We start from the raw sequence: 22,642 nt of genomic DNA on the forward strand, positions 1-22,642 counted from the left end.
TGGCTCAGCCCAGTGACTCAAAACTGGATAAACAGATTAGAAAATGGCTTGACATAATAACCGGTAAACTAAACATTCAATGAAATTCACACCGTCAGAGTGTCACTGTAACTGCTGTCTTAAATTTCTCATATTCAATAAATTTTGCAATATTTAATTCATGAAGAAAAGCTTTTTTTGTCTGGGAATGCAAATTGAAGGAACACTAAATTACAAGACATGAACAAGATGCCACATTAATATTATAGCACACTGCTTATACTTTCTAAAGGGCACTGATGAAGTGCCAGTACATCCTTAAGTGACTTAGATATCCATGCTGCCCCAAAGCAGGGCACACTTTACCGTGAATTTGCAAGTGCTAATATTGAAAGGCACTATAAAACCCAAAGACGGCAGTTGGGCGGCATGGCCTTCTACACCTAAGGTGACACAGCCCATAGGTGAGTTGTGAAACTTGATGTTCTGTCAGATGTGTCTTACTCATTTTTCTGCACTGGCACCGACAGACAGAAATGTCTCTTTATCCACTTGCCTCTCCTTTCAACTCCAGTTGGGCGGCTGCTGTTGAGAAACCTTCCAAAAAAAAAAAAAGGCTAAATAATCTGAGAACAGGTTGGTCCAGTTACCTGAAACTGGAGACGCCCTCCACTACAGTGCACCTGTTCACAGGGTGGAGATTCACAAGGGTGTAGTTTTTATTGGGCTCGAAAGCCTCCCATTAGCAGTCTTGAGTGCCGCAGGAGAGAAGACTGCAACCTTCACGTATCCTGGGGGACACCAGGGCAGCTCAAAAATGTTCAAGAAGAGCACTACGAGGTCGGCCAGCAAAACAAGCAAGTGAGTATTCTAATGTCCGTGTTTATTGAATTGGTCTCAGAGGGAATTTGGGGGTTCTTAGCAGTCGTCCTGGGAAGTGAACTCATTTTAGTGGGTGCACTCAGAATCTGGAATCTGAGCCCAAAGAATATGGAATTATCAGGAATCTGGGCAGAGACAGCTAGGCGTTGGGTGACCACAGCTTTAGGAACTCTGGAGTGCTGCAGGGCCCTGAAACCTTCAGGACAACACTTCTAGAAGAATGGCTGGTTTAACTCAAGACTTGGGACTTCTCTTAGTGGTCAGGTCTTGATTGAGGAGCGCTCGGGATTGTGACTGTGTTGGGTATCGCTTATCTGGGACCGTGACAGGTGGGGTGAAGCCCAGAAACTGTCAGTCTCCACCTGAGGCTATAAGGAAGGATAGAAAAGTGAGTATCAATCTGAGTTTGGCTGGAAATATGTTGAAAGAAAGTTTAAGAGACGTTTGATTTACTAATAATATATAAGTACATTTTACTTATATAGCACTTTTCTCAAGCTCTAATAACTTCACAAATATTAAGAATCTCTGAGTGGTCACTAAAAGGGTTAACATGGAATGAATTCCATTTGTGGTGTAGTAGTTAATGCTTTGAACTTCAAACTTTGAGGTTTTGTGTTGTAACCTCAAACTGACACTATGTGACCATCAGCAAGTCACTTCACCTGCCTGTGCGCTAATAGGTAAAACAAAAGAAATAAAACCTTTTGGATCTCAAATGTTGTAAGCTGCCTTGTATTAAGGCATTAGCCAAATTATAAGTAAAAAAATAATAATTTGGAGTATGAAATCGTGAGCTTAGCTTCCCAAAGACTGTGTGGTCACTGCGATGACTTGGAGGAATCAGATGGGGCACAGGCTTGATGGTTGATCAGAGTAGTGTGTGAAGGGCTGTGCTTAGAGGTCAGCATAACTGCGGCTCTAATATGAGAGCTGATGTAGTCGGTGTACATTGAGTGCTGTTGAGCGTCCTGGAGGCCAGTGTAAGATGTACTCTGGCAGGAGTGTTTTGGAGATCAGTGTAAGTGGTGTTCTGCTTGGATTGTATAACAAGCGTTATAAAAGTAAAAGCAGCATCTTGTTGGGCGCGTCTTAAGAGGTCGGCACAAGATTGGGAATGGGATTGTCCAAGTGGGCAGTTTCCTGGGAGCTGTCTGCTGAGCAATTAGGAGATAACAGCTCTACTCAGAGTTTCCAGCTATTTAGTATACAGCACAAGAAGCTTTACCACAAATGTCCAGGTGGTCAGTATAGACACAGATCTACTTGAGTGACACATTTGCAGTGTTAACAACAGATTACAGTGTTGATCTGGACAGAATTAAAGTTGCTCATTGAGGAATGGACAAGGAAATCTGTAACAGCAGTTTTGCTTAGAGTTTCCTGGAGGTAGATACTAAAAAACCTTTGCTGAAAGTGATCAAGAGGTCACTGTCTGGAGAGCTGGTACTGAGCATTTCTATCTGGTCATTACAAGAATGCCTTCGATGAGAATGGCCAGGAGGAGTTGTCCTGAGAGTGCTCATGAACTCATTATTATGAGGACTTTTGCTGTTGCTGGGAACACCTAGGAAGATGTTATTACAAGGATCTCTAATAAGAATGATGAGGCGGTCAATGTAAGCAAGTTCATTATTATGAGGAGCTCTGCTGACCATGAACAACAGGTCAAAGTAAGGAGAATTCTGCCAATATACAGTAAGAGGAGGATCTATTTGAAGTGGTCAGAATATCACATGAAGGAGCCCACTTTGGACATAAAAGGTGATTGGAGTGGGAAGACCTTTGCTTGTCCAGTAACAAGATACAACCTTAGTTGTCAAGTGGCTTGGAGATCAGTGTGAGAGGATCTCCTATCAGAATGACCAGGTAACCCCTTGTAGGCTAACTGGTTAGCTTCATCTTTCAGCACAGCAGCATTCTTACTGTGGAAACTAATGAGGAAGGAATGTGAAGGCGTCGGCAGGACAGGCCTAGGGGGACAAGGGCGTCGGGCGGAATGTGGCTGCCCCACTTGCATGTCTGGTTCCAATATTTACAACAAAGATGAGCTCCTCCCTCTCCTGTAAGAGTGACACTCCTAGAATCTTGTGGCCTGAGTGACCCATTTTCTGTCCACTCACCCTTAGGGCACTGAACAATGAACTGGCTTTGCTCATCGCCCGCATGCAGAAGAATGCTGACCAGGTCGAGAAGCATATCTACTTCAATGAGGAGAAGCTTGCACTGGTAAGTGACTTCACACAGGAGCAAATAGTAGGTGTGTATTTTAAAACAATAGGATGACGGGATATGTGCTTCTTTATGACATTCAAGGATGAGAAGTACCTGAAAAGTGGTCAGAGGTTTCAGTACGAAAACGATAACTCTGAAGCACTGGCCGAGTCTGAGATGCTACTCAAGGACCTCTTCCTAGATGCAGACAAAGCGAAGAAGATGAAGCACCCACAGGCTACTGAGATAGAGCAGGAGTAAGTTAACATATCCAAGACTAGGAATGTACTAGGTGGGCACTAAAGTGAAGGAGGGGAGGCCCAGGCCTGGACAACAACATGAGGGCTGAGTTGGCTAGGAGTGTGAAGCAGACTTGTCACAGGCCAATAGAGTAAGGCAAAGCAGGTTGGTGGAGATTATTGAGGTAGACTGCAGCAGAGCAGAGCTGAGGCTGTACAGAAATGAAATGGGGACATAGGCGGTCAGGAGGGTGAGGCAGATCTAGGTGAAGGCACTAGCATGAAGGAAAGTAGGTCCAGTTTTGGACTGGGGGTTGAAGCAGACTTTGCACAGGGCACAGGGGTAGGGAGAAGTAGTTTGTGCTGGACAGGAGGACATTCCAGCTCCTGTATCTGACTTCTGCTTCCCCTGTCTCAGCATAAAAAACCTCCATGAACGCTGGTCCAAGAACTGCACCAAGTACCGTGACGTGTATGACAACAAGCCAGATGTGCCAGATTCGACGCCCTCCATAGACTGGATGACTATTCTTGGCCAAAAACAGGTGAATACTTTCTGTTGACTTTATTTGGTCAAGTGAATACTTTCTCTTGACTTTATTTGGTCAAATCCATTGTGGAGCATCACATTGAGCTAGCTGACCTCTTTTGTCCCACAGCTCCAAGTGAATCAGGGTAGTTATCCAGTTGGACTTCCGGAGATGGAGAAGCAGATTGCCGAGCACAACATCCTGCACAAGCAGATTGAGGCATATGGCCCTCAAATTGACCAGACCTTTACTGGCAAGCCGGTGAGTGAATATATGGTCGCTGTGATGTCTAGACTTGAGTTGACTGAAGCAAGTCACAGGTCAGTCTAATGTCTCTCACAACTCTGTCACAGCAACTCATTATTTCTCATTCTCAATTTCAGGAGGATAAAGCCACCATTCTGAAGCAGCATGCTGCACTGCTGGTAAGCTGTTGCCATAGTGCACAATGCCTAAGTACTTTGGTCTAGTTGGATGAAGGCCATTGGTCTACATATGCTGCATGGGAGAAGGATCAGGAGGCGTGTTTGGCAGCTGACCATTACCATGACCTTCACTGTTTCTTTTTTTTTTTTTTCTCCAGGAAAGCTCCAAGCAACGCAAGAACCATCTAGCAAGCCTGTATGGCTACTTGCAGGGCTGCACAAAGGAGCTGCTGTTTCTTAGTGAGAATCAGGATAAAATCCTCAAGGAAGACTGGAGTGACCACATGAATGACCATATTGAAATACGCAGGGAATATGAGGTAAAATGGATCAAACTGGGAAGCTGTGTTGAAATAGAAAGAGCAGACAGGGATACCTGAGTACTGTACTGTGGTGTTGAGTGGAGAGGGCTAGTCGAACAGCAGATACTGTATGTGAGCACATATGACTAGCTGAGGTGTGCAGGGGATGCAGGGTTGTCAGGTTCCTAAAAAATGTATAGCTCAATGACTGCTTAAAAATAGCGTATTTGCCCAAAAAAATAGCCCAGTGCCTGAGGTAGATAAAATGACACACCAGGAAGCAGGGGCAGTGTCAGAGCACATACCACATACCATCAAACCCAAGTTTTTGGGCTTTGAGGTATTTCAGAGTGATAGAATGGGTGTATACCATCACATAATTGGGAGGGGGGATTTTAGTACAAGTAGCAGGGGAATAAGGTGCCAGATGAATGAAAAACATGGTAAAAAATAATTGGAGAAGAATTCGAAAAATAGCCCAAAATGCAATTCTGTTTTTTAAAAAGTAGCCCAAAAAACACAACCTGTGAAAATCCATTTTGTCACGCGGATTACAATCAAAAGTAGCCCAACTGGGTGAGAAAAAGAGCAGCCTAGGTGTGATGAAGTTGAACTAACACAACAAGCTGTGCAGACAGAACCAGCTGAATAGACAAGGGCTGAACAGAAAAGGACAGTCGAGTAGATGTGATTAGCTGATACATGGGAGAGTGAGCTGTGAGTTTATGTGGAGTACGAGTGCAGATAGTCCTTGCTGAGTATTTGTGAACAGCACACAATTATCTGACATGCGAGATGGGACTAGTTGAGCATTAATGAGCAGACCAGATAGGGCTAGCAATAGCAAGACGTTCAGCAGGCAGGACTTGCCAAACAGCACTCCTTCATGAGTTTTAACACTTAAAAATTGAGGGAATGACGTGCCAGGCGTAGACAGGCTGTGGGAGAGTGAGCATACAGGACCATTTTAAGATAAACAGGGGAGTAAGCAGGCAGTTAGTCTGGTCTGTCAAGCAGCATGTGCAGACTGTCCTGGTCTAGCAATAAGTAGAGGCGTTCCAAACGTTCCACCTCCACAATGTGCTGATTGCAGGCTCAAAAAAATAGGCAAGTTATTGAAATGTTGACTTGTTGACTAGCAACTAGCCATGAAGCTATTACAACAACAACATTTATTTATATAGCATATTTTCGTACAAAAAGTAGCTCAAAGTGCTTTACATAATGAAGAAATGAAAAATAAAAGACAAAATAAGAAATTAAAATAAGACAACATTAGTTAACATAGAAAAAGAGTAAGGTTCGATGGCCAGGGGGGACAGAAAAAACAAAAAAAAACTCCAGACGGCTGGAGAAAAAAATAAAACCTGCAGGGGTTCCAGGCCACGAGACCGCCCAGTCCCCTCTGGGCATTCTACCTAACATAAATGAAATAGTCCTCTTTGTATTTAAGGTTCTCACGGAAGGACTTGATGGTGATGGTCATGCAGACTTCTGGCTTTTAATACATCACTGTTGGAACATCATGGTGCTTTGAGTAGATGGTGGTGGCGCAAGCCACCACCAAAAGGACACCGGAAAAGGAAACAGAAGAGAGAGTAGGGGTTAGTACAGATTTTAGAGCCGCCATGAAAAGTTATTATAATGAATTGGATATACAGAGTATCAGGATTAAATTACAGTGAAGTTATGAGAAGGCCAAGTTAAAATAATGTGTTTTCAGTAGTTTTTTAAAGTGCTCCACTGTATTAGCCTGGCAAATTCCTACTGGCAGGCTATTCCAGATTTTAGGTGCATAACAGCAGAAGGCCGCCTCACCACTTCTTTTAAGTTTTGCTCTTGGAATTCTAAGGAGACACTCATTTGAAGATCTGAGGTTACAATTTGGAATATAAGATGTCAGACATTCCAATATATAAGATGGGGCGAGATTATTTAAGGCTTTATAAACCATAAGCAGAATTTTAAAGTCAATCCTGAATGACACAGGTAACCAGTGTAGTGACATCAAAACTCGAGAGATGTGCTCGGATTTTCTTTTCCTGGTTAGGATTCTAGCAGTTGCATTCTGCACTAGTTGCAAATGATTTATGTCTTTTTTAGGTATTCCTGAGAGGATTGCGTTACAGTAATCTAGCAGACTGAAAACAAATGCTATTTAATAGCTATAAATAAACTAAAAATAAAAATATATAAATATAAAAATAAATATAAAAAATATAAATATAAAAATATAAATATAAATAGCTATAAATATATATATAAACGCTATAAATAGCTATCAAGCTATTAGTGATGCATATTTCATAAGTGAACAAATGGTTTTAGTGAATTGATCATACTGATTCGCTTTGGGAAATGGCCATTAAAAAGCAACGTACTGAACAGTGACTGAGGACATTTTTCCCGGGGGGACCACAAATGTGAAAAATAAAAAAAGTGTACTTGTCAACATCACAGTAAATCCTAATTTAAAGCCTCATATAAGAAATGTATACAGTATACACTACCAGTCACACCCATGAAGTTTGTTTTTGATAGAAATTGATACCTTTTTTAATAAACATACCATTACACTGATTTTAAAATACAGCCAATACCTAATGGCTATTACTGCTTGAAATGAATGATTTTTTTAATTTATTATGCACATATGACTGTGAAGCTCCGTTTCCAGCAGTCGTTCCGTCACTGTCCTAATGGTAAATACCCATAGCTTATCCTTAATTGACTATTTTTTAAATGATTATTGGTTATTAGAGAAACCTTTGCACTTGCATCAGCACCACTGAAACCTGTTATTATGTACATTTAAGTTGTAAGGTACTGGTATTCCTAAAATTGGGTTCAAAAATGGCAAACATAAAACAGGTGTCTCAAGAAACATGTCAGTCTATTGTTTTGTTGCAGAATAAAGGGTACTCCATGTGACAGACTGCCAACAACCTGAAGATTTCCTACTAAGGTGTCTATTGCTGTCTTGAGTGAAGAGGGCAAACTGGATCTAATCAGGACAGAAAAAGAAGGGGAAGGCCCAGATGTGAAACTACATAAGAAGATAAGGACATCAGAGTGTGTAGCTTGACAAACAAACACCTTAGAGATCCTCTGTTGGCTTCTTCATGTAATACGTGCCAAATCGCAGTGTCATCTGCAACAGAGAAAAGACAATTTCTGGATGCTGGCCTTAGAGCTAGAGCTTCAAAGGAAAAGCCATATCTGAAACTGGCAAATAAAACAGAAAAGAGTAAAATGGGCTAAAGAACACAGACATTAGGCGGAAGATGACTGGAAAAGTGAATTATGGCCGTCATTCTGGAGTGGTCTTCTCTGTTGCAGATGACGCTGGTATTTGCCGTGTATTAAATGAAGAAGCCAACTGAGGACTTGTAAGCCATTTGTTTTTCAAATTACACACTCTGACGTCCTTATCTTCTTATGTTGTTGTCCATCTGGGCATTCCTCTTCTTTATCTGTTGTGGTTAGATCAGTTTGCTCTCTTCAGTCCAGACACTAATAGGCACCTTGGTAGGAAATCTTCAATATCTTAGCAGTCTGTCACATGGAATAACCTTCGTTTTGTTCATTTGGCCATTTTGGCCATTTTTGAACTCAGAATCGAGCTTTAGGAATATCAGTACTTTGCAGCCCAAGTGAACATAATAACAGGTTTCAGCAGTGCTAAAGCAATTGCAGAGGTTTCTCTGATAACCAATAAGCATTTAAACATGCCTAATTAGGGATAAGCTAAGGGAGTTTACCATTAGGACACTGGAGGAATGGCTGCTGAAAATGGAGCTTTGCAATCGCATGTGAATTAATAAATGAAAAATCAATCATTTCAAGCAACACTTGTAATGTCTAGGCTGTATTTCTAAATCAATGTAAAGGTATCTTGATAAAAGAGGTAACAAATCCTATCAAAAACACACTTATCTAGAGTAGGGGTGTTGGGAAGCTGGAGCCTAACCCAGCCAGCATCAGACACAAGGCAGGATCAATCCCTGGGCACGATGTCAACCCATCATAGGGTGACCACATATACATACACACACACACACACAACAGGGGCCCGTTTACCATCGCCAGTCCACCTAAACCTGCATGTCTTTGGACCGTGAAAGGAAACCAAAGCACCTGGAGGAAAACCACACAGAGACAAGGGGAAACATGAAATCTCTGCACAGGAAGAACCCCATCTCCTAAATACTCTGATTTTTAATATTCCTAATAACATGGGTAATTTTCAGTATTGCTATCATCTATCTTATGCCTTTTCGAGCCTCCTGGCTTTGAATCACATTCTTCATCATTGTCATTTGCTTCTTGTCACTATGTCTGTGTGGGCTTTTCTCTAAGAACTTTGGTTTACCTCCACACATCCCAAAGCCCCCAAGACACTAAACAAATTTTCCATCGATTTTCAGTCGCTGATTTCATTTGCATAATCTTAACGAGTTGTGTCCCATGATTATCAGTCTACACTATTAGTGATTAGCAGTCTATAGTCCTCAATGACTCTGTCCAACCATTTTGTAGTTCACCCTGACAAATCAAGCAGGTTTGATTTTCGTCTTAAGTTGTAGGGGTGGGCTTGTGTGTTTGCTAAAGCCAGAAGCACAATGCTTGTAAATGTAGAAAGAAGGAATGTGGGTGTTTTGGACCCTGCAAACAGAACAGAGGCTCATCTACATGATGTGTCATGTTTGTCATATCATGACAGAATTGAAAATAGGGAAATAAAATGATCAAAATTGGGATGCACCTGAACTCACCATACCTGGAAAGCCTTAATGAAGGCACCGGCGCTGTCAGGCAGCATGATATTTGCTTTTAGAATGCAGCAAGCTTGCTATATTCTGGAAATGTGTGGAAAAGTCTGTATGGAGTCGTATAGGTTTTTATCGCTTGTGACTCCTAGTTGTGTGTTCAGCCATCCTCAAAAGAATGAGATCAGCAACTGCAGTCATGAAGTCTGAGATCCCCTCCAACATAAAGTTGTGTAACATGCTGCCGCCTTTAGGACGATTGATTAGTGAATCCAAATTGTCCCCATGTTGAATGGACTGGCCTCTCGTCTAGGGCTGCTTAATTCCTAATGTCCAGTGCTGCCCAGATAGCCACTAGGACTCTAAAACAGATCGAAAACATTACATTAGTTTTTCAGTTGGGGTGTTCAAAATATAATAAAAAAGAACTACGGTGTGATAATTATTTATATGCTAAAATGCTTTACGGCTTAATATTGGCAAAAACAGCCACATTCTGAATTGAATGGAAATAAAAACCACAAACCAAATGATAAAGTGAACTGAGTCTCTCCCTCACCAAGTGAACCTGTGCAGTGAAGCGTTGCTTTTGGTGACAATTATGCAAACCTTACAGTTAATACAAGTACATGTGGAGAGTACAATAGCGTATTGATGAGTTTTTTTTTCTTATATTAGGTTGGTGGGTTTCTTGGGGAGAGCACTGGCCATCCTGGGGTGTTTTTTTAGTGCTTGGTGATTGCACATAATGATAAAAATCATTTGATTTGTATGATAAATATCCAGATCTTTCCACTGGACTGATCCAAATGATTCAAATCACTATGCAGCTGTAGAAGCCGGGCTCTGGTTGGGTTTTTGAAGTGATAGGCTCATTTCATGGGTGGGTTCTTGCAGGTAATTATGCCGGTTTCAATTAAAACTAAAAACAAAACAAGACTGTTTGGCATTTAGTGTTTTTTTAGTACTTGTACGGCGATTACATCAAATGTGTAATTTTTTAGTTTTTATTTCTACAGGAATAAATTCTCATTTCGCTACATTTTACAGACTTTTTACTCTCTGCATGCTTCCATGTATGTCTTTAATAATTGCCTGTTCACAGCACTTTGTTACAGACCCAAATTGGCAGGTCACATTGAACGCTACCAGGGATAGTTTCCACTTCGTCTGCAGTCTAGTACTTTTATTACTTGATTCTACATAAACAGACAGTATTTCACAAAATAAATGGTATTCAAACACTTGAAACAAGTTTTTTTAAAAAAGAAATAGAATGCAGCAATGTAAGACATTGGGTACAGGCTGGTCGTGTACAGTACATGGTGCTAAACTACTAAGATCTTGTTTAGAAGTTCTCAAGTCTACATATTCTTCACATACAAAGCAAGTATGGAATGAGCTGGATGATTTCTTGATTGGTTCTGGAAAATTTTGGAAAAAAATTTTGGGGAAATGTAATAGGAACTAAGCATAGATTGGGGATTCCCATTTCCTTGTAGATTTGAAAATATTATGACACCCCTGTGGTTCAGTGCCAGGGTGATAGGGGCAGTCAGAGAATGAGCAGACATGACTAGTCAACCACTCTGCCCTGGTATGTTGACAGAATTAGAGGAGTGTTGGCACATTGACAGGATGGAGCCGCAGGGAATTAAGGAGGCAGAACTGGTTGAGTGGAGAATACAGACATGTTTTCCTGATCTACAGGGAGGACTAGCTGAGCAGGGGTTAGTAAGGAGACAGACCAAGTCAAGCTGTTATGAAAATGAGAAGACAGAACTAATCAAGCGGTTGATGCAGACAGCATGTTCTGATCTTCAGACAGGACTAGTCAAATGCTATGTGAATGAAAGAGGTGACAGTTGTAGAACAGCAGCAAAAAAAATGAGAAGATTCTCATCAAGCAATGTAGGCTCAGCACCAAGTGCAGGAACCAGCCTTGAATGGGGACCAGAATAGCCCAACAGCACAATGTTCTGCCAAAGATGTAAAAGGAAAGGGAGGCTGTGAGGACCAAGGAGAAGGACCAGAAGATGAAACTGTAGTTAGAAAAAGTGTGAGAATGCAAAACCAGGAAGACTACAAGAAGAAGCAAAACACCTCTGGATGTCACTCAATAGCAACCATAAACAAAGACTCCCAAAAAGGCAGCACGTAATAAACACAGTAGGATGCTAAATATTTTGAATTATGCCAACACGAAATTAAATGTAAAAATTTTCATAGACTTGAATTTAATACATAAAGCTGAATGTGTGCGTTTCTCCGGTATGCAGAACCCCACCACATTTTGCATAGATCTCCCATTTCTGCTAGGGGGCACTGTAGCCCAAGTTTTATTTTGAAATTTTTCCCTTTGGTGGGACTTTTATTTATTGAACACACAGGGCTCCTGTAGGAGGCAGTTTTGGAACTAGACACAGGTATGCTGTCCGTGGGGGGTTTAGTCAATGAAATTTTAATTTGGGGGGCCAAAACGTTCCTCCCTCAGGAATTTGTTTAGTGACACATGTGCACTGTATTCCACCCTGTATAAGGCTACCTCTACATACAATGAAATACTCATGTAGTTAATGCCAAAATTAAACTTAAAATAAAATAAAAACATTACAATATCAAATAAATAGAATGCCATGGGTGGCAGGGTAATGCAGTGATAACACTACCTCACAGCTCCAGGGACCTGGGCTCAAATCGCAACTGTGAATCCATGTGGAGAGTGCATGTTCTCCAGGATTGTCTGTTTTCTGAGGAGGCTTCTGGTTTTTCCTCCTCATCCCAAAGACATGCAGGGAAGGCCAAGTGATGAAGTCTAAATAGGCCCAGAGTATTCGTTCAATCTTGTGACAGGCACAGCGTGGATAAACACTCACCATCTTGTTAACCAATAAACAAGTTCAGGACGTGTGGATTTTGTTAATACCATGCATCAAGCCACACAAATACAGTATGTTTACTTTGACAAATAAGTGACAGGAAAGAGCTAATTATGTAATGATAGTACAAGGAGATTCACCCGAATATTCTGTTGTAACTCCTGTTAAGATGAAGCAATCTGAACCAAAAAAATATGCAATATACCTTGACGTATGTGTAATCGATTGCATAACATGCGATGCTAGAAGTGGTTTCCATTTCGACGTAGCACTCCATGTTCCTGAATGTCGGCAAGTGTCTCGAGGGGAATAGTAGCAATTTCACGTTGGATGTTTTCCTTCAAGTTTCCAAAGTGTGAGGCTTGTTCCAATAGACTTTTCCTTTGAGCATACCCCAAAGGAAGAAGTCTGGTGGTGTCAGATCTGGCGACCGCGGTGGCCAAAGCCCCTGTGAAATCACCCAGTTGCCGAAGAAGGACACAATTTCTGCCAGGCTCCTTGCCGATGTGTGACATGTTGCTCCATCTTGCTGGAAGTACCCTTCTGTTAACTTACTATCATCCTATTGATTCTGACATTGTTTAAATGAATTGGGTACCCAATAGGTTTGCACCATGAAGACGCGCTGCTCAATACTGTACACCACCATCCTGATGAGAAGTACCTTATGTCTCTGACGCAGGGGCATCCCAGCATGTTCAAAGCTCCATATACTGATGAGAACGTTGGACGTTGTTTCGTTCAGATTGCTTATTCCTAGCGAGAGTTATTACAGAATAATAAGGGCCTCTTTCGAGTGAATCTCCCTGTATAAGAAAGTGTAAAATCAGAACCTCAGTAAGAAGGAGTAAAGAAAGAATAGGAAAAGTAATCCTGACAACTCTGAAACCAATAAGAGGTCTGCTTTTTTATCCTTAGAACTTCAAGGCTAACAGCCTACTTGATCATGAGGGTGAGGTGAATAAGCTGCTGGATAAAGGAGACAATTTGCTTATGGAGAAGCACCCAGCCAGCTCCACCATTCAGGTGAGCCTGACTGCTACAGATTTAGCTGAACTTAAATATGTTGCACTTGGCTGTGATGTATTGTAGTTCTCAGTTCCTGCAATTCGGAGAAGTATCAATATGATTTTGCAAGAGCTGGGTAGTCAGCACCAAGTCCTTAAGTAACTTGGAACTCTAAACTCTTGAAGGCTCATCGAGATGCACTACAGACAGAATGGCAGGACTTCCTCAACCTCTGTGTCTGCAAGGAGACCCACCTGCACAACGTGGAAGACTACAAGAAGGTAGGAGTGCTGTGCTGACCACATGTCCAATAAGGAGAGTAGCCCTTCTAACGTGAGTGTGTGAACTCAATAATCCCCACTCCACACTGTCTCCATCTGCAGTTCTATGACGATGTGGACAGTGCAAGTCAAGCTGTGAAAAAGCAAAATGCTGACCTGGACTCCAAGGTGGCCAACTCCAACAGTACCTCTGAGATCCAGCGCTATATAGAGGTGAGTTTAGAGGCTAGAGGAGGAAGACTGTGCAAAATCTGATTGCTCCAAAGCTAAGTGACACCCCTGTCTGTCTGCATCACAGCGTGAAGAGAGATCTGTCCAGCAGAATGAACGACTCTTGGCAGACTTGAGAAAACGTGCCCCGGAAATCTCTCCACTGAAACTTCGCCACACAATGCCATCCAAGTCTGTACCCGTGGAAAGTCTTTGCGATTGGAACAATGACAAGGTACTTTAGGGGAGATGAGTACCTAAAATTGCTGCTTCTGTATTTAACCTTTCTGAATTTTTCTGGCCTCTGAAATGCCCTTTTGGGTGTGTGTGTTTTGGTCCTGGATGCCACTGAGCTAACTGGTATATACATTTTAGTTTTAACTATTTCTTCTGCAGGATTTCATAACAAGAGGTGACAGGTACAACCTAAAGGATAACCGGGACACTGATAACTGGGTTGTCCAGGATGTTGATGGAGTGAACAAGACCCTTCCGGGTGTGTGTTTCCAAGTGCTACCACCTGACCCTGAGGCCACCAGCCGTCTGGACAGGTAGTCACTTTTGAAGTTTAAGGAAGGATATTTTGGGATGTTAGGTAACCATGCACAATAAAATAGACATGTTGGATAGGATCGGGAGGCTTGGTTAAGATACAGGGAGCTGGACTGTAGGGTACCTCAGGCTAGATACAGAGAAGTGACAAGGGTTACTGTACAGGGGCATAGGCGGTTGGATAAAATAACCTGGAGGGAGGATCCAAGCGGTCATTCAGCAACCTTTGATTTCTGGTGTGTTCCAGTTGTCAACAAAGTTGTAGCAACGTAAAGTAATTGAGACTAAGGCTGACTCCATGTTTATTCTTGATTAGGCTGAGCAAAGACCTAAATGATCTGAAGAACAAGAGGACAAACCTACAGAACAACCTAAAGAGCCAGAACCTGGAGGTCAGCCGCAGTCTGAATACAGGTGAGTACAATATCCCCTTCAGGGTTGTCTGACCTTTGGCGCTCTGTACAGATAGACCGGTTTCAGTGTTCCTGACCTTGGGGGTTTTCCTGTGTAGCCACAAGAATGATCAAATGATGTTTCCCCTTAGCACCTTTGATGAGCAGTGGTGATGAGCCACAGGCCAGAAAGCTGGGTAGCCGTCTGGAGGATATAAACAACAATCTGGAGCAGTGTGAGAAAGACATGGTGACCCGTTTAAGGGCCCCTGTGAGCCGCAGTGCAGCACCCCAAGACATCAGCAAGCGGCTCCAAGAGCAAGAGGTGAGAGGAGAAGACTTGAGGATTGTGAGCTCAAACTCAAATTCTGCAGTCATGTAGCTAAATCCCAGGAACTGTTCTTGTACTATACTGTATATCGAGCCTGCTGCTCATCCACAGTATCTGCAATTTTAACAGAACACAAGTAAGACCTTGCAAGGTCTTAACATGGAGAAGGATGCTGTCAAGAGAGACATTGATGACTTCCTCTCCAGAAGACCTACAGGCCCTACTGCTTCTGCCCTACCTGCCCAACTGGACAAGGTCCAGAACAAGTGTGATGAAGTCACAGCTTTGTCTTCACTGTACACGCAGAAGTAAGTGGGGGTTCTTTTCACATCTGATTTTTTTTGAGGGGATATATAGGCATGTCGGCACAGGAGAAGGAACGGTTCACGGTCAGTCTCCTGAGATGTTGTGTGGGTTTCTGCTACCTGATAAATTATAGAATTAGGGGAAAGGAGTGAAACGTACATGTTAATCCAGCACTGGAGAAAGAAGTTCAATGAGGCAATCAGGCTTTAAAACATACACAGAAAAAATGCTAAAAACGTGTGCACCTCAAACTGCATGGTTTACTGAAACTCTTTAACTCAAGGCCTAAAAGGTAAATTCTATGGACGCTTATTCTGACACTCAAAAAAAAAAAAAAGCAACTGCAATATTTAGCAAATGTATTGCATTACACCATGAAATAATTATGTCATTTCATAATAATAATTGTGTTATTTCTCAAATGTTTCATTTGTCAAGTGACAGCTAGTGAGGGAGAGATTAGGCACGTGCATAGCAACAAGAACTCAACAGATGTTATAGATGTACATTTAATCTGCTGGGGGATAAATGTAATCTACCCAGTTCAGGATCAAAGGGAACCAGTGATTATCCCAGCAGTGCAGAGTGTAAGGCAAGAGCCACCATGATGGAAGGTATGCCAGTCCTTTGCAGGGCGCAATATCACAAAACCAAGCAGAAAAGAGTGTTCTGTGTGCCATCTGGTAAAACATTTTGATTTTTAATAGATAGATAGATAGATAGATAGATAGATAGATAGATAGATAGATAGATAGATAGATAGATAGATAGATACTTTATTAATAACACCGTTCTGTAACGAATTCCATTTCAGGTACATTACGAGTGCTTAGAAAATGAGTGGAGATATAGATGGGGCAACACCTTAACCTTTTCATTTATCTGCCAGAGCCAATGCCTCCCTCAACCTTGAAAACCAGATGAAGAAGGTGGACAACATCATTTCGGGGATGGAGAGCAACCTAGCCAAGGATACTGGTATCCCTTCCACCAGTGATGGAATTCAGATTCGCAGCCAGGAACTGCAGGTGAGTACATTTTGGGATATGGCCCTTCTATTTGGTGGTGCAGAGCTGCGTTGTGGGTAGACAACCGGAATACTGATCACTGCTAAGGTGAAAGTTGAGTGTCTGGGGGCTGAGTGGGGCAGGGAAGACATGTGTAATTGGTGACTACAGCTGGTTATGTAAGTGGACCTTCTACTTTGAGCAGGGTGTAATGTGCCTTCCATTCAAAGTGCATGATATCCCAAGATGCTTTGCAATCTACTGGACCAGGTGCAGATGTGTGTGACAGTCTATGGCTGATGTCTCTGAGGATGGGGGAATTGCTCCTTTTTACCAGTTGCTTATAACTGTCAATGCCTTTCCTTTCCCAGAGGATGAAGAGAGACTTGTCCAACAGTCAAGATGAACTTCAGAAGTTACAGAGAGACTATGCCAAGGCAGAGCAGCAGAGCAGTGCCCTGCAGAAGGGCTATCAGGAATACTGCCCTGACATTAAGCGACAGCAGTTAGATGTACAGAAACTCAACAGCCGTTACGCCAATGTGGCCAACCAGCTGGAGCACAGGTGGGGGCTGCTTTATCTTGGGCAGCTTGACTTGATTGCCTTCTATTTCCCATACTCATACTCTTCCTCCTTCTTCAGAGATAAACTTATTAAGGAAGCAGAGCTGAAGAATATGGATTTCCAAAATGCAAACAAAACCCTTAACAGCTATATGTCCAACATTCCGAACAACAAGCCAATGCCTTATGATAGCTTGACTGAGGTCAACAACAAGCTCAATTCCCAGAAGGTACAGTAGGCATGGAATCAGTTGAAAGTTATGTCTCTGACTGGCAATTCATGCCTGCAACTGTTAACTGTTATACTAATTTTACAGAGGGTTGTGGATGAACTAAAAAGGAAAAACGATGACGTGGATCGGGCTGTGAAAGTCTCACAAGACCTGCAGGCCCTCTCTCAGGTAGGGACTGCTGTGCTCTAACATGTCTGGATAACTGTGACCTTTCAATAGCAGTTTGCTGATGGTTTTCCTTTTTCAGGAGTATGATGCACATTCAGAGAAGTACCGCATGTCTCTTGAACCCAACATAGCTGCTCAGGACTCCAATAAGATGCTTAGCACCCCTCTGAAGGACAGCGTTCAGAAACAGGTAATGGGGAACTGAAGGGAATCAACTTGGGATGTTGAGTCGCAGAAAGACCTTCTGAGAGGATAATACATTTCTGGAAACACTGCTTCTTGTTCTTTCAGGAGAAGGGCCTTGTTAACCAGTACACAAAGGTGTCTGCAGAGAATGAGCAACTTCTCAGCCAGTTGCAATTTGCCAAAAATGTCAAGGCACAGGTATGTTAACCAGGGGCTTGTGGGTGTGGCACACTAGAATTCCAGGATTTTACTTTGTAATGTGTGATAAATCAAAAGGTACTCTGAAATAGACAGTGAGCTGTAACTCAGGGACACTCCTGAGGTCAGGGGCTGAGCTGACAGGAGACAGTAGAGGGTCAGCGTGTTAAGCAGGGATACCGTAGCTGGCAGTGGCACACTACATTGGAAGGAACTTACTGAGTTAGAAGGGGAGGCAAGTCTACTCTGTCACTGGCGAGAATTCATTCAGAGCCCCGACCCCGACCGATTTATGTCCTTACAAGGAAAGGGTGGGTGTGAACCTGGGGCATTTTGAGTCAGAAGGCTGAACTAAAAAGGATTTTTTTTTAAATATTTGTATTGATTTTAATTAGAAGCGAATAACATTCCAAACAGTCAAGTCAAATTTGACAGATCAAAGCAGGAAATTCTGCTTGCTCAAGTGAAACAAGGACTTTGAGAACTGCAACGGCAAAACTGTCTCATTAAGCAGCTGCAGGCTCTCCCTGTCCTTTTTAGCCTTGTTACTCCTTGCTACAGCCCATAGATAACAGTGGACGAGAAAAACTTGTGCACTGAGGAACTGGTGGATGAACAGAAGATGAAATAACTTAATTGTATTATCATTCCTTTTGCAGATTTGTAAATATTTTTCTAATAATGTTACAAAAATGTATCATGTTTTCATATTCTTTTGGAATATTTCACGTCTTCCAACATTTTGTGGTTTCTCTCACCATGTTGCTTAGGTTTGCTATGGCTATTCCTTGTCCGTTGGCCTTGAGTTCTGCCTCACGCTTTGGTTTTGTTTGCTGCAATTCTTTGATATGACGTATGTCTGCCCTTTTCAGCATCCATTGTTTTAGCCCATTTTGTGCTAATGACACCTTTGTTATAATAGATTTAAGGTGATCTGGACTTGGTAACCTTCCATTTAGATGTTAGCCAGAGTTAAGTAGGCCACAGCTGGCCGTATAAACTCACAAGATAATTTTCTTTCTTTGATGGTTGTTTGCAGAAAGAAGAACAAGTGAATGAAGTTGTGGTAAAGCAGCAGGTACATCAAGAAAATTTGCAGAAATCTCTAAACGAGGCGGAGAACCTGAAGAAGGACCTAGACGATGAGGTGTCCAAGCGCTCAAAAGTGAATACTGAACTGGAGGATCTCAGAAAGAAACTTCTGTTTCTAAAGAGCAGAAGAGGGGTAGAAAGACTGGAGGAGAAAGAAGTGGTGCAATACTATCGGGATCCAAAACTGGAAAGTGATCTCTCTATACTGAGAAACAAAATACAAGATGAAAATACACGCCGCTCTACCACCCAGTCAGAGATTGAACTTATAACTCAGAAGATTGTTGTTTTGGAGAAAGAATTGAAATCTGTCACACCGCAACTTCTCACAAAAGAAGTGACCAGAATTGAGAAAGACCCACAGCTCGAACAAGCAGCCGCAGAGCTGAGGAAGGAGATTCAGAGGCTCCGGGAAGAGGTACAGAGATCAGACAGTGACACTGTACGGGTGAAAACAGAGGTCAACGTCCTTTCACAGAAGAAGCCCAGTGTCAAGGAGAAGGTTGTGACCAAGGAAGTGGTTAAGTTTGAAAAGGATCCCGAGATGTTAAAGGCTGTTCGGGAATTTCAGACAATGATCAGTGATGAAAGTGAAAAAAGTAAAAAGATAAATGACCTCATATTCCAAACCAGGAGCCAGATTAACACTCTGGAGAGGATTATCCCAACACTCGAGCCCAAAGTCGTTACCAAGGAACTGAAGAAAGTCGAACAGGATCCAGAGCTCATCAATGAGTCCAGTAGACTGCGCAATCAGCTGCAGGATGAAAGGAACAAGATCAGCTCTCTGGTGAATGAAATCAGTAGTCTTCAGATTCGCTACCGTGAGGTGGAACAGCTGAAGCCTAAGGTGCAGGTCAAGGAGGTGGTCAGTGAGATCTTCCGGGTTGATCCAGAAACAGAAACAGAGGTGGCCCGTCTGAAGAGAGAGCTCCAAGACAGTAGCAAACACCGTGCAGAGTTGGAGAGGGACATTAACCAAGTCACGATTGATCTGCAAGCCCTCCGTTCCCAGAAACCAAAGGTGGAATTGAAAGAGGTAACTCAGGAAGTATTGAAGATGGAGATGAGTCCTGAAATCCAGCGGGAGATTGAGAAGCTAAAGCAACAGCTCAGTAGACTTAATGATAGTCACAACCAGTCTGAGAATTTATTGTTAAGGCTACGCAAGGAAAGAGACGAATGTAAAGCTGAAAAATCAAAGGTAGAGACCAAACTTGTCAATAAAGAGTTCATTAAATACGAGAATGATCCTCTCTTAGAGAAAGAAGCAGAAAGGCTCCGAAGAGAAATGCGTGAGGAGGCCCAGAAGCGGCGGGCAATCGAGGAACTTGTCTTTGACTTGCAGAATAAGCACATCCTGATGGAGCGACAGAAGCCTCCCGAAAAGGTGGTGGTCCAGGAAATTCTCCGGTTACAAAAAGATCCCAAGCAATTCATGGAACACGATAAGCTGAGTAGAGACCTAGATGAGGAAATAAAGAACAGAAGAAGACTGGAGCTGGAATTAGAGCAGCTCCGAACTCTGATCCTGGAGAAAGAGAGAAGCCTCAATCTTGAGGAAGAGCGCAGCAAAAAGATCACCTTAGAGACCGAGCTACGCCAAATCAAAATGCGCATTAAGGAGATTGAGATGGCACCAGCACCTATGGAAGAGAAGATCATAATGGAGGAGGTCCTGAAGGTTGAGAGAGACCCCCATCTGGATAAGGCCTCCTCTAGCATGAGAACAGATATTGAAAGGGAGAGGAATGAGATCTTGAGGTTGGAGAGAGAGTTGAGGACCCTCCAAATCAAAATTGAAATCCTCCAGAGAGAGAAGACAGTGGAGAAGACAGTATACAAAGAAGTGATCCGAGTGGAAAAAGACAAAGTCGTGCAGAACGAAAGATTGAGGATCAGGGACCAACTAAACCAAGAGAGAAATGCCCGGCGAGATGCGGAGGATGAAATCCGGCGCCTCACTGAGCGAATCACACGCTTAGATGATGCTAGGAGAGACATGTCTCGGGAAGAGAAAGCGCTTACCCAGACTAGAGACAGTCTGCTCCAAGAGAAGAATAATCTGGCCAAAAATATGAATAACTTGCAAACAGAGAAGCAACAGATCAGTATTTCTTACAAACAGCAGTCTAAGCTGATGAATGAGAAAAGCCAACTGAGCAGACAGAAGAGCATTCAGCTAGAATCCATGATTCAGAAACTAGAGCAGGATATCCTCCAAGAGAAAGATACACTGAACCAGAGGGAATTGACCATTAAAGACCTGCAGAACACCTTTAGGAAAGAGGAGGCCAAGCATAGCGAAAAGCAGACTCGAGAGACCAACCTCTCCACCAGAATAAGTATTCTGAACCCAGAAACTGGCAAGGACATGTCCCCCTACGAGGCCTACAAGCAAGGCTTGATTGATCGCAACCAGTACCTGCAACTGGAGGAACTGGAATGTGATTGGGAGGAAATCACCACCCTAGGTCCTGATGGAGAGGTCTCGGTTTTGCAGGACCGCAAGAGTGGTAAGCAGTATTCTATAAAGGATGCCATCAGGGAGAGGAGAGTGACTGCAGAGGAGGTCAGACTTTACAAGGATGGAAAGATCCCAATTTCAGAGTTTGCCCTTTTGGTGGCAGGTGAGTCCAAACCCAAAGACATTAGCACTTTTATGTCAAAATCTCCACTCCTCTCCCCAACAACCCAGGCTCAGAGGACATTCTTTCAGTCCAGCAGTCCCCCTACCTCATTTCAAGAGGATAACTACCCAATTGCTGGAATTTATGACACCAATGCAGACAGCAGGATATCAATCCGCACTGCCATGAATAGGAAGATGATTGATCCCATCACTGGCAACAAGCTACTTGAGGCTCAGGCTGCCACAGGTGGCATTGTGGATGTCATAAGCAAGGATCGGTACTCTGTCCATAAAGCAGTTGAACGAGGTCTGATTGAGAGCACTCACCTTCAAAGGCTACTCAATGCCCAGAAGGCCTATACTGGGGTAGAAGATCCTGTCACTAAGGAGAGGCTGTCTGTAGGAGAAGCTGCTCAGAAAGGCTGGATGCCTCGGGATAGTGCCCTTGCCTATATGGAAGCCCAAGTGCTAACAGGAGGGCTGGTGGACCCCAAACGGACTGGTCGCATCAACATAACGGATGCTATTCGGAGTAACATGGTGGACAGTGCCACCGCCAAAATGCTGCAAGATGATTCTACCTATCCCAAAGATATAGTTGATCCAGTAAGTAAGGAGAAGATCAATTACAAAGAAGCCATGGGCCGATGTCAGCGAGATCCGTCCACTGGGCTCCTCTTACTGCCAGCTGTATCCACCAACAGCATATCGTATCCTTCATACCGCCCTGTAAACCGATCCCTGCTTTCTTCTGGGTTTGGTTACTAAAGTACCTTCAGGGCCTAAAGTCTGATATGCCATGCCACTCCTTGGATGGGCTCTACCCAGTGACATGCATAGCTTAGTTGGCAACATTCTTATTATTATCTCCTTTTGAAGACTGGTCTGATTTCCCCATTCCCCTGCATGTGGGCTCTCTCTGTACTCATTTAATATATCACATTAAAACATGCAATCTTACCAGAGTGTCTCCCTCCTTCCTTTCTTCGCACTGGACATCAGCTTGTACATTCAGTTTAATCCAATCCATTTATTGAACCCACTTAATTCAACTTTAGGGAGCAATTGATTTTTTAATTCTCAGATTTCATCTCACTTCCCAAAACTGCTTTTCCCTTGTACCCCCAGTTATTCAGCACCAGGGTCTGCTCTTTATCTGCCTGCAGGTTTACAACCCATAGATACTCTTGCTATCCTGGCCTTATAACTGACATAGATGTGATGCCTGTGGTGTAAATGGCAAGACTTTCCTTCAATTCCAGA

The 22,642-nt window shown here is 42.8% G+C and overlaps 1 protein-coding gene across 1 annotated transcript; it reads left to right on the forward strand.

Moving 5' to 3' along the window:
- Nucleotides 1-676: 676 nt before the first annotated feature.
- Nucleotides 677-22,339, forward strand: evpla (envoplakin a). Its single transcript, XM_028818517.2, has 22 exons — nucleotides 677-840; nucleotides 2,991-3,090; nucleotides 3,178-3,332; nucleotides 3,733-3,859; nucleotides 3,974-4,105; nucleotides 4,228-4,269; nucleotides 4,428-4,589; nucleotides 13,138-13,245; nucleotides 13,413-13,508; nucleotides 13,611-13,721; nucleotides 13,807-13,953; nucleotides 14,115-14,269; nucleotides 14,587-14,684; nucleotides 14,815-14,987; nucleotides 15,123-15,301; nucleotides 16,189-16,327; nucleotides 16,678-16,871; nucleotides 16,950-17,100; nucleotides 17,188-17,271; nucleotides 17,351-17,461; nucleotides 17,563-17,655; nucleotides 18,695-22,339. The coding sequence occupies exons 1-22, from the start codon at nucleotides 797-799 to the stop codon at nucleotides 22,145-22,147; spliced, it is 6,054 nt and encodes a 2,017-aa protein (XP_028674350.2). The 5' UTR covers nucleotides 677-796; the 3' UTR covers nucleotides 22,148-22,339.
- The last annotated feature ends 303 nt before the right edge of the window (nucleotides 22,340-22,642 follow it).

The sequence above is a fragment of the Erpetoichthys calabaricus genome, chromosome 14 (genome assembly GCF_900747795.2).
Source record: "Erpetoichthys calabaricus chromosome 14, fErpCal1.3, whole genome shotgun sequence".
Classification (NCBI taxonomy): Eukaryota; Metazoa; Chordata; class Cladistia; order Polypteriformes; family Polypteridae; genus Erpetoichthys; species Erpetoichthys calabaricus.

Bases quoted from the DNA above. Each gene is read 5' to 3' on its own strand.
- evpla (XM_028818517.2), top strand. From the start codon at position 797: ATGTTCAAGAAGAGCACTACGAGGTCGGCCAGCAAAACAAGCAA. The intron at 13,954-14,114 runs GTACTTTAGGGG...TTTCTTCTGCAG, and splicing joins GCGATTGGAACAATGACAAG to GATTTCATAACAAGAGGTGA. The intron at 14,988-15,122 runs GTGAGAGGAGAA...CAATTTTAACAG, and splicing joins AGCGGCTCCAAGAGCAAGAG to AACACAAGTAAGACCTTGCA.